This window comes from Zalophus californianus, chromosome X, assembly GCF_009762305.2.
Source record: "Zalophus californianus isolate mZalCal1 chromosome X, mZalCal1.pri.v2, whole genome shotgun sequence".
Taxonomy (NCBI): Eukaryota; Metazoa; Chordata; class Mammalia; order Carnivora; family Otariidae; genus Zalophus; species Zalophus californianus.
Window position 1 is genome coordinate 68,450,458 of NC_045612.1, and position 12,760 is coordinate 68,463,217.

The window sequence follows — 12,760 nt, forward strand, 5'->3', positions numbered from 1 at the left end:
GTAAGTGGCTCCAGCCTCCACTAGATGGTGTTCTTTTGCTCCCTGAAGTCTTTCAGTGCTGATGGGTGGGATGAATATGGTGGTGCCCTGCCCTCTACCACTGGAGCTTAAAATTTGTGTCCTCCACTCTCCAGTGAGCCCTCACAGAAGAGCAATCAATCAGCCCTGTTGTGTCTCTGGTTTCTGTCTGAACCCTACATGTGTCCAAGCTTTTTTTTTTTTTCAGGCGGGTGATTAAGTTTCAAAACTCCTAATTTTAGACTCCCATGGTGCAGATCCACACTGTTCCTCCAGGGGAAGTTCTGGCCACACGCAATGGTTTGCAGTTTATGACAACACAGAACAGAAAATCAGCACCAAGCCCCACTCCCAGCTGGCTTTCCTGCTCCTATGCCTGGGAACAGTGCAGCACATTGGCATCACCTGATCTTCTTGCAACCCAGGGGATCCTAAGACCATGTTGTCACTCCTAGATTCTGCCCTGCTACACCACCCTTTAAGCCAAGCAGGTCCCCCTCAGTAGCAGACTTCTAAAAGTTCAGATTTTGCACTCTGCTGCTTATTTTAATTTGCAGTAGCCTCCTTATGCAGACCCTCTCCCCACTGCCATAGCCTTAGCTATATCACACTGGATTCAAGTCTCCACACTTCCTATCTTCCAAAAAGTGGTCACTTTTCTACTTGTAGACTTGAAGTGTTTGTTTTCTCAGGTCTCTGATTGATTTCTCAGGTGTTCAGAATGATTTGATAACTACTAGCTGTACCCAAGGGATGAGACAAGCTTAGGGTCTCCCTACACTTCTGCCATCTTAACTCCTCACTCTTAAATCCTGGATTTTAAAAATCAGTGAGCTTGGCTCTTGGAGAGCCAAGAGGGCATTAAGAAGTTGAGTGCCTGCCCTTAATAAGACAGCATGTCAAACAGCCCGTGTAAATACAACATGGACACAGCAGTCTGAAAAAGGCCTGGGGCACCAGGGAGGGAGAGTTATTTACTCATCACAGAGCATGGACTAGAAAGGCAGAGATCCCAGGAAGATCCCTCCAGGAACAAAGGAGGTGATAGGCATCATCTCCCTCCCCTGCTTCCCAGCATAAATATGAGGCCACATACAGGAACCAGCACAGGGCCAACACTTTCTACCTAACTTGCTTACACCATGCCCTGCACTCACTGGCATCAGTGGATCCACCCTTTGCCTCAGTCACCCTTGCCTCAGTCCTTATGCTACAGGTTCCCTCTCCTAAAAGACTAGCTCTAGTCCCACCAGCACTGCTTCTTCCCACCTGGGGCCTCAGTTTCAGCTGTGGCAGAAGCAGGTCTCATTGTGCAGGCAAAACAGCACACACCTTGTTAAAATGCACCACACCTATCTGGGGACCAAACACTGCCCACAAGAGGCAAAGACAGCCTCTGCAGATAACTGGACTAAAGGAAAAGTCAGCCAGGACACAACAGCAGGGCACATGCAACACACGTAGAAGACACTCCCTGAAGTACCTGGTCCTGGAGAATAGGGGGCACTGCACTGCAAGGCACTACAGGACCTATTCCTCATAAAGCCATTACTTTCAAGAGCAAGAGACAGCTGGATTTCCTAACACAGAGAAACAGACCAAAAGTGTTAAACAAAAGGAGGAGACAGGAATCTGTCCCAAATGAAAGAACAGGACAAAAGCACAGCAAGAGACCTAAGCAAAATGGATATAAGTAATATACCTGGTAAAGAATTTAAAGGAATGATCATAAGGATATTCACTGGACTTGAGAAAAGAGTGGAGGGCATCAGTGAAACGCTTAACAAAGAGAGAAAAAAGAAAAAATCAGAGGTGAAGAACACAATAAATGAAATTACAAATATACTTGGTGTAATAAATAGCAGGCTAGAGGAAACAGAGGAATGAATTAATGACCTAAAAGACAGAGTAATGGAAAGTAATCAAGCTGAATAAATGAGAGAAAGAAATTAAGCAAAATGAGAATAGACTTAGGGAACTCAGTGACTCCATCACGCATAATAACATTCACATTATAGGGATCCCAGAGAAGAAGAGAGAGAAAAGGGGGCAGAAGATTTATTTGAAGAAATAATGGCTGAAAAACTGTCCTAAACTAAGGAAGGAAACAGATATTCAGATCCAAGAGGCACAGAGATGTCCCAGCAAAATCAACTCAAGGAGGTCTATACCAAGACACATAGTAATTAAAATGGCAAAAAATAGTGATAAGGAAAAAAATTTAAAGCAGCAAGAAAAAAAAGAAGATGGTCACATACAAGGGAAACTTCATAAGACAATCAGTGGATTTTTCATCAGAAACTTTGTAGGCTAAAATGGATTGGTATGATGTATTCAAAGTGCTGAAAAGAAAAAATCTGCTGCCAAGAATACCCTATAGAACAAGGCTATCACTCAGAATAGGAGAGATAGTTTCTCAGACAAACAAACGCTGAAGGAGGTCATGACCACTAAACCAGCCCTAAAAGAAATATTAAAGGGGACTTTTTGATTAGAAAGGAAGACCATAATTGAGAGTATGAAAAGTAGGAAACACAAAAGGAATAAAAATAAGTATATCTGTAAAAATCAGTCAAGGGATTCAAAAAATAAAAGGATGTAAAATATGATACCATATACCTAAAACATGGTGGGGAGAGGAGTAAAGGATGGGTTCAAACTTAAGTGTCCTTCAACTTACTATAGACTGCTATATGCAGAAGATATTATGCACAAACCTAATGGTAACCACAAATAAAGAACCAGCAATAGATATGCAAAGAATAAAAAGAAGGGAATCCAAGAATATAACTAAAGAAAACCACCAAACCATGAAAGAATACAAGAAAAGATCATAGAAAATCTACAAAAACAATCACAAAACAAGTAACAAAATAGCAACAAATACATATCTGTCAATAACTACTGTGAAGTAAATGGACTAAATGCTCTAATCAAAAGACATAAGGTGACAGAGAGGAAAAAAAATAAGACCCACCCATGTATTACCTACAAGAGACTCATTTCAACTATATGCCCAACATGGCGCTCAAACTCATAACCCTGAGGTCAAGAGTCACATGCTCTACCAACTGAGTCAGCCAAGTGCCCCTAGAGACTCATTTCAGACCTAAAGCCATGTGCAGATTGAAAGTGAGGGGATGGAGAAATATTTATCATGCAAATGTATGTCAAAAGAAAGCCAAGGTAGCAAAACTTATATCTGACCAAATAGACATTAAAACAAAGACTGTAACAAGAGCAAGGAAGGACACTATATAATCATAAAGGTGACAACCCAACAAGAAGATATAACAATTGTAAATATTTATCCATACAATGAGGGAGCACCCAAATACATAAAACAGCTAATAACAAATGTAAAGGAACTAATTGATAGTAATACAAAAATAGAAGGAGGCTTTAACTTACATCAATGGACAAATCATCCAAACAGAAAATGAACAAGGAGACAGTGGCTTTGAATGACACACTGGAGCAGATGGACTTAACAGACAATTTCAGAACATTCCATCCTAAAACAGCAGAATGCACATTCTTTTCAACTGCACATGGACTATTCTCCAGGATAGATCACATATTCAGCCACAAAAACAGCCTCAATAAATTCAAAAAGATCAAAGTCATACCATTAGTCTTTTATGATCATAGCACTATGAAACTAGAAATCAAACACACGAAAAAATCTGGAAAGACCACAAATACATAGAGGTTAAATAACATGCTATTAAACAATGAATGGGTTAACAAAGAAATAAAAAGTACATGGAAGCAAGTGAAAATGAAAACAGAATTGTCCAAAATCTTTGGAATGCAGCAAAAGTGATTCTAAGAGGGATGTATATAGCAATAAAGGTCCACTCAAGAAGCAAGTAAAAGCTCAAATAACTTAACTTTACACTTAAAGGAGCTAAGGAAAAAACCCAAAACCAGAAGAAGAAAGGAAATCATAAAGATTAGAGCAGAAATCAATAATATGGAAACTTAAAAAAGCAATAGAACAGATTAATGAAACCAGGAACTGATTCTTTGAAAAGATCTACAAAATTGACAAAGCTCTAGCCAGACTCACCAGAGAGAGAGAAAGGGAGAGAGTGAGAGAGCGAGGACTCAAAGAAAATCACAAATGAGAGAGGAGAAATAACAACCAACGCTACAGAAATACAAACAATTGTAACAGGATATTATGAAAAATTATGTGCTAACAAATTGGACAACCTAGAAGAAATGGATAAATCTCTAGAAATGTATAACTTACCAAAACTGAAGCAGGAAGAAATAAAAAATATGAATAGACCTATTACCAGCAATGAAATTGAATCAGTTAATAAAAAAATTCCCAACAAACCAGGACCAGACAGCTTCATAGGTGCATTCTACCAAACATTTAGTTCCATATAAATTTTAGGATTATTTGTTCCATTTATTTGAAAAAAGTTGATGGTATTTTGATAGGGATTGCATTAAATGTGTAGATTGCTCTAGATAGCATTGACATCTTCACAATATTTGTTCTTCCAATCCATGAGCATGGAACATTTTTCAATTTCTTTGTGTCTTCCTCAATTTTGTTCATGAGTATTTTATAGTTTTCTGAGTACAGATTCTTTGCCTCCTTGGTTAGATTTATTCCCAGGTATCTTATGGTTTTGGGTGCAATTGTAAATGGAATCAACTCCTTAATTTCTCTTTCTTCTGTTTTGTTGTTGGTGTATAGGAATGCCACTGATTTCTGTGCATTGATTTTATATCCTGCCACTTTACTGAATTCCTGTATGAGTTCTAGCAGTTTTGGGGTGGAGTCTTTTGGGTTTTCCACATAAAGTATCATATCATCTGCAAAGAGTGAGAGTTTGACTTCTTCTTTGCCAATTTCTATGCCTTTTATTTCTTCTACCAAATATTTAAAGAAGAGTTAATACCATTCTTCTCAAACTATTACAAAAAGTAGACATGGAAGGAAAACTTCTAAATTCATTCTGTGAAGCCAGAATTACTATGATACCAAAACCAAATAAAGACGTCATAAATCTCTGATGAACATAGATGTAAAAATCCTCAACAAAATACTAGCAAACCAAATCCAACAGTACATTAAAGAAAGGATAAAAAGAGAAAGGATAAAAACCATAAGATCATCTAAATAGATGCAGAAAAAAGCTTTTGACAAAATACAGCATCCATTCATGATTAAAAAAACCTCAACATGGTAGGTCCAGAAGGAACATACCTCAACATAATAAAAGCCTTATATGAAAAACATACAGTGAGCATCATACTCAATGGGGAAAAACTGATAGCTTTTCCTCTAAGGTCAGGAATGAGACAAGGATGTCCACTCTCACCACTTTTATTCAACACAGTAGTGGAAGTCCTAGCCACAGCAATGAGACAACAAAAAGAAATAAAAGGCATCCAAATTGATAAGGAAGAAGTAAAGCTTTCACTATTTGCAGATGACATGGTACTATATAAACAAAACCCTAAAGACACCACCAAAAAACTACTAGAATTGGTAAATGGGCTCAATAAAGTTGCAGGATACAAATTCAATGTACAGAATCTGTTGCATTTTATACACTAATAGCGAAGCAGCGGAAGGAAAAATTAAGAAAACCATCTCTTTTACAATTGCCCCCAAAAATAAAATAAGTAGGAATAAAATTAACCAAAGAGGTGAAAGACCTGTATTCTGAAAACTATAAAACATCAACGAAATTTAAGATGACATAAAGAGGTGTAAAGATATTCTATGCTTATAGATTGGAAGAACAAATATTATTAAAATATCTATACAACCCAAAACAATGTACACATTTAATGCAATCCCTATCAAAATACCAACAGCATTTTTTCACAGTACTGGAACAAACAATTTCAAAGTTTCTGTGGAAACACAAAAGACCCTGAATAGCAAAAGCAATCTTGAAAAAGAAAAACAAAACTGGAAGTATCACAATTCCAGATTTCAATTTATATTACAAAGCTGTAGTGATCAAAACAATATGGTGGCACAAAAACAGACACACAGATCACTGTAACAGAATAGAAAACCCAGAAATACATCCACAGTTATATCATCAATAAATCTTTGACAAAGGAGGAAAGAATACACAATGTGAAAGATGTCTCTTCAACAAATAGTGTTGGGAAAACCTGACAGCTCCATGCCAAAGAATGAAACTGGATCACTTTCTTACACCATACACAAAATTAAACTCTGAATGGATCGAAGACTTACATGTGAGACATGAAATCATAAAAATCCTAGAAGAGAGCACAGACAGTAATGTCTCTGACATCAGCTGTTACAACATTTTTCTAGATATGACTCCTGAGGCAAGGTAAATAAAAGTAGAAGTCAACTATTGGGACTACATCAAAATAAAAAGTTTCTGCACAGTAAAGGAAACAATCAACAAAACTGAAAGGCAACCTACTAAATGGAAGAAGATATTTGCAAATGACATATCTGATAAAGGGTTAGTATCCAAAATATATAAAGAACTAATACAACTCAACACCCAAAAAACAAATAATCCAATTAAAAATGGGCAAAGACATGAATAGACATTTCTCCAAAGAAGACATACAGATGGCCAACAGACACATGAATGGATGCTCAACATCACTCATCATCAGGGAAATGCAAATCAAAAGTATAGCAAGATATCTCCTTACACCTGTCAGAATGGCTAAAATCAAAAACACAAGAAACAACAGGTGTTGGTGAAGATGTGGAGAAAAAGGAACACTTATGCACTGGTGAAGGGAAAGCAAACTGGTGCAGTCATTGTGGAAAATAATATAGAGTTTCCCTAAAAAGTTAAAAATAGGGGCGCCTGGGTGGCTCAGTCAAGCATCAGACTTTTGATTTTGACTTAGGTCATGATCTCAGGGTTGTGGGATTGAGCCTTGCACCAGGCTCCACCCTGGCCGTGAAGCCTGCTTAAGATTCTCTCTCTCCCTCCCTCTTCCTCTGCTCCCCCCTGCCCCCACTTGTGGTCTCTCTCTCTCTCTCTGAAAAAAAAAAGTTAAAAGTAAGACTAACCTATAACCCAGTAATTGCACTACTGGGTATTTACTCAAAAAATATGAGAACGCTTATTCAAAGGGATACATGCACACCTATGTCTACTGCAGCATTATCTATAATAGCGAAATTATGGAAGCAGCCCAAGTGTCCATCCATAGATGAATGGATAAAGATGAAGTGGCATATACATACAATGGAATATTATTCAGCCATAAGAAAGAATGAAATCTTGCCATTTGCAACAACATGGGTGGAGCTAGAGAGTATAATGCTAAGTGAACTAAGTCAGTCAAAGACAAACACCCTATGATTTCACTCATATATGGAATTTAAGAAAGAAAATAAATGAATAAAGGAAAAAAAGAAAGAGTAAGGCAAACCCAGAAAAATACTGTTAACTATAGAGACCAAACTGTTGGTTACCAGATGGGAAGGGGATAGTGGGAATGGGTTAAATAGGTGATGGGGACTGAGGAGTGCACTTGTCATAATGAGCACTGCGTGATGTATGGAATTGTTGAATCACTATATTGTATATCTGATACTAATTTAACACTGTATGTCAACTATACTGAAATTAAAATAAAAAACCTAAAAAATAAAAAACAAAACCATTGAACTATACACTTTAAAATGGTGAAATGCTTAGTGTGTTATGTCTCAGTAAAGCTGTTATTTTTTTAAAGAGTTTATTTATTTATTTGACAGAGACAGAGAGAGCACAGATAGGCAGAGCGGCAGGCAGAGGGAGAGGGAGAAGCAGGATCCCCGCTGAGCAGGGAGCCTGACACGGGGCTCCATCCCAGGACCCTGAGATCATGCCCTGAGCCAAAGACAGACACTTAATTGACTGAGCCACCCAGGCGCCCCAAGCTGTTATTTTTAATAAAAAATAAACCATAATCAATTGAATGCATGGGGTGGGGAGAGAGATGAATGATACTGAAAATTGCTGGAGTGACTCGGGCAGCTGAGACTAGGTGATTACAGGACAAAGAACATCCTAGAGCTGGCAAAGTAAATTCTATAAAGTAAATTCCTGGGCAGGGACTAGAATATTATAACCTAATTATAGTCAAGCGTTAACCAGGAAATGTGCTTACAAGCACAGTCCTCTCAGTTGAAGCTTGTTTTCCACCATTTTCTTTTTCCTGTGGTACTTAGCCAAAGGCCTCTGCTATTCCAGAGCTCCTGTGGCCACTTCTGCCATCACTGCCACCACTGCCACCACTGCCACTGTACACCAACGATGGTGCTACCACCAGAAATTAATGTTAAGGGCCTTATTTTCTGCACCATGTGCCTTCCTTGAGCCAGTATATGCCTCCATTTTCGAGCTACATTTAACAAGAAAGCTCCCAAAGCAGAACTGCCTTATGTTTCTTATATCTGCTCTGTTTTTGGCAAAAGAGCTGTCACTGTTTTTCCTCCTGTCACACACTTTAAAAATCAGATCTTGAGTGTCCCAAGATCTGGGCCAAAGAACAAGCTAAGTGGTAGACACTGCAACCAGAGCTCTATTCAGTTTTACCTTTCTTTCTCATGCTATTGATCCGATCTTGTGGGCCTCTATTCTTTTTTTCCTTAGGGTGAATTCTTTTCCAGAAGACTGCTCAGTCTCTCATCTAAATAGATCCCTGAAGAGACTACCCCATCAGTCCTCTAGACATGTCTGAATCCTATGCTAAAAGCTATGTGCTTAAGCTAAAACCCTCTGCTCCAGCCCATAAATTAGAGAATTAAGATTCTCTTTACAGAAATGTGTTTTTAGCCAATTTTCCTGGATTGCAAACATGTTTGTGGAAATTAATATTTTAGAGCTTTAAATTCTAGCTGATTAGGCCAAAGTTGAAAGCATATTGGCAGAATGACCAAATGTGCAAAGGAAGATAATTCTGACTTCTGGGGGAAGACAATATTCAATGACTTCTGCAAGGCAGGGAAGTGGTGGATCTGGCTTTCAGAGGTGGTGATATGTAGCTGAATGTTTAGAACTCATGTGTCCTCTAATAAGCAAGTCAAAGTCCATCAGCATATTTATAGAGGATGAGTCTATACTGCATTTCCACAATGAGTTTCTGACACACTTGACACATTGCATGGCATTAAAGAAAGCACTGAGAAATAATGTAGTATTGGGTTTAAAGTGGAGAGAAGGGAGACTTTATAGCTGGTGAGCAAACACACTTTTTAGTCTGGGCTCTGTCATTTACTAACTATATAAGTTTGAACACATCTGAACCTCAGTTTCCTCTCCTTTAACTGAGAATGGGAATACATCTTTCACAGGATGTTGGGAGAAATAAATGAGATGATGACTATGGAAAGTATTTCAGGATAGCAATAATTTTTATTGAGGTCTTAGTATCTGCCAGGAATAGTTTTAAGCATTTGACATACATTAACTCATTTGATCCCCACAACAACCCTAGGAAATTGGTACTGTTTTTATTCCTCCCACTTTACAGATGCGGAAACTGGGGCTCAAAAATGTTAAGTGATTTATTCAAGGAGACACAGTAAACCAGGATTTAGGAGGGCGCGTACTGCATGGAGTACTGCGTGTTATATGAAAACAATGAATCGTGGATCACTACATCAAAAACTAATGATGTATTGTATGGTGACTAACATAACATAATAAAATTTAAAATAGATAAATAAATAAATAAAACTCTAGAGGCAATGCTCCTAATTTTCATACTACACTGCCTAGGTAGCAATTCAAAGGGTGATGGAGTTAATGTCTCAGAAGGAGGATATGAAATCTGACTAGTAAATAGCAGAAAGAGGGTTCAAACCTTGGTCTTTCTCTACAGTCTGTGCTTTTTTCACTATGCAACCTCCTGACAGCACATAATAATAGTAGCTATCATTTGTTGACTGCCTATTTACCACGCACTTTTTATATAATACCACTAATCTTCATGAAATAAATAGCCCTACAATGTACATATAATCCTCATCTGACAGGTGAGGAAAATGAGCCTTGGAGAGTTATTCCATGCCCAAAGTCCCACAGCTCAGAGGTTTTTTTATTTGTTTGTTTTGTTCAAGCAGGGCTTGAACTCTTGACCCTGAGATCAAGACCTGAGCCCACAGCTCAGAGTTTTAATCCACATCTGCCTCACACCAGAAACTATGTCAATTGTACCTTGCTATTATTCTTGCAAAGTATAAAGGGCACAGGTGTTCATTGTCAGAATGCATGACAAGAAGCCTCAGCTACCTACTTTTGGGAACTCAATATTATTTTATATGAGGATAGTACCAATTAAGCTAACTTCTACAACATCCATCATCTGATTCAATGTGGCAATCTGCTTATTTCTGATATCCCCTCCCTTCTAGCTCTTTCTCACCGTTGCATCTTTCCCTCCTTGTCTTTTCTCTTTCCCTCCCTACTTTCCTTTTTTCTCTTCCTATTTCCTCCTCCAACCATCTCCCCATCTTTAGGGCCATCTGAGTTCAGTCAGGGAGACATAGGGCATCTTCTGTGGGGTAAGTTGTCTTCAGGGTTATACCTACCCTGGAACTGAACCTCTTATAGGGACAGTGGTCCTGGTCAGGGTGACTTCATATTGAATAAGGAGCCTGGCAATTGACCCAGCTTCATCATATTTTTGATAAACATGTTGACTAAGCCAGGCTCAAAAAAGAACCAGTCAGAGAGCCGAGCTCCGGGACTAGATCGAGCGGAGGAGGGCTGCGGCGGGTGGCCGGGTAGTGCAGGGAGAGTTCGTGGGTTCGCGCTAGCGCCGAGCAGCCGCCAGCAGCCACACAGGTACCCCGGGAACCGGCGGCGGCGTGCGCGTGTGGCCCGTGTGCGGGCGGCGGCGCGGGAGTAGGGCGGAGCGGCAGCCGGTTCGGGCGGGTGGCATCATGGACGAGAAGGTGTTCACCAAGGAGCTGGACCAGTGGATCGAGCAGCTGAACGAGTGCAAGCAGCTGTCCGAGTCCCAGGTCAAGAGCCTCTGCGAAAAGGCTAAAGAAATCCTGACAAAAGAATCCAATGTGCAAGAGGTTCGATGTCCAGTCACCGTCTGTGGAGATGTACATGGGCAATTTCATGATCTCATGGAACTGTTTAGAATTGGTGGCAAATCACCAGATACAAACTACTTGTTTATGGGAGATTATGTTGACAGAGGATATTATTCAGTTGAAACAGTTACTCTGCTTGTAGCTCTTAAGGTTCGTTACCGTGAACGTATTACCATTCTTCGAGGAAATCATGAGAGCAGACAGATCACACAAGTATATGGTTTCTATGACGAATGTTTAAGGAAATACGGAAATGCAAATGTTTGGAAATATTTTACAGATCTTTTTGACTATCTTCCTCTCACTGCCTTGGTGGATGGGCAGATATTCTGTCTACATGGTGGTCTCTCACCATCCATAGATACACTGGATCACATCAGAGCACTTGATCGCCTACAAGAAGTTCCTCATGAGGGTCCAATGTGTGACTTGCTGTGGTCAGATCCAGATGATCGTGGTGGTTGGGGTATATTTCCTCGAGGAGCTGGTTATACCTTTGGGCAAGACATTTCCGAAACATTTAATCATGCCAATGGCCTCACATTGGTGTCCAGAGCTCACCAGCTGGTGATGGAGGGATATAACTGGTGCCATGACCGGAATGTAGTAACGATTTTCAGTGCTCCAAACTATTGTTATCGTTGTGGTAATCAAGCTGCAATCATGGAACTTGATGATACTCTAAAATATTCTTTCTTGCAGTTTGACCCAGCACCTCGCAGAGGCAAGCCACATGTTACTCGTCGTACCCCAGACTACTTTCTGTAATGAAATTTTAAACTTGTACAGTATTGCCATGAACCATATATTGACCTAATGGAAATGGGAAGAGCAACAGTAACTCCAAAGTGTCAGAGAATAGTTAACATTCAAAAAACTTGTTTTCACACGGACCAAAATATGTGCCATATAAAAATACAAAGCCTCTTGTCATCAACAGCTGTGACCACTTTAGAATGAACCAGTTCATTGCATGCTGAAGCGACATTGTTGGTCAAGAAACCAGTTTCTGGCATAGCGCTATTTGTAGTTACTTTTGCTTTCTCTGAGAGACTGCAGATAATACGATGTAACATTAACACCTCGTGAGTACAGTTTAACTTCCATTTAGCTATATAGCTTTACTCAGCATGACTGTAGGTAAGGATAGCAGCAAACAATCATTGGAGCTTAATGAACATTTTTAAAAATAAGTACCAAGGCCTCCCCTCTACTTGTGAGTTTTGAAATCGTTTTGTTTATTTTCAGGGATACCGTTTAATTTAATTGTATGATTTGTCTGCACTCAGTTTATTTCCCTTCTCAAATCTCAGCCTCATGTTGTTCTTTGTTATTGTCAGAACCTGGTGAGTTGTTTTGAACAGAACTGTTTTTTTCCCCCTCCTATAAGACGATGTTACTGCACAAGAGCACTGCAGTGTTTTTCATAAGAAAAAAAAAAGAACCAGTCATTCTTTGGAGACATCCATTAGGAACATTCATCTGTGGGGCCATGGCTAGTTTAAAAGTATGCATGAAAACTTCAGCTCATTCACTTATTTAGACATTTTATCCTTCAAATGTAAGTGCTTAACACTGACAGAGGATCAGAGAAATAAAGAGAAGAAAGTAAGGTCCCTGCCCTCAAAGAGATAGAAATTCTCAGTTCATTGTGGGAGCAGA

The 12,760-nt window shown here is 39.2% G+C and overlaps 1 protein-coding gene across 1 annotated transcript; it reads left to right on the top strand.

The window, feature by feature from the left end:
- Positions 1 to 10,735: 10,735 nt before the first annotated feature.
- Positions 10,736 to 12,526, top strand: LOC113930731 (serine/threonine-protein phosphatase 2A catalytic subunit alpha isoform-like). The gene has a single exon (XM_035725557.1). The coding sequence runs from the start codon at positions 10,937 to 10,939 to the stop codon at positions 11,864 to 11,866; it is 930 nt and encodes a 309-aa protein (XP_035581450.1). The 5' UTR covers positions 10,736 to 10,936; the 3' UTR covers positions 11,867 to 12,526.
- Positions 12,527 to 12,760: the final 234 nt, after the last annotated feature.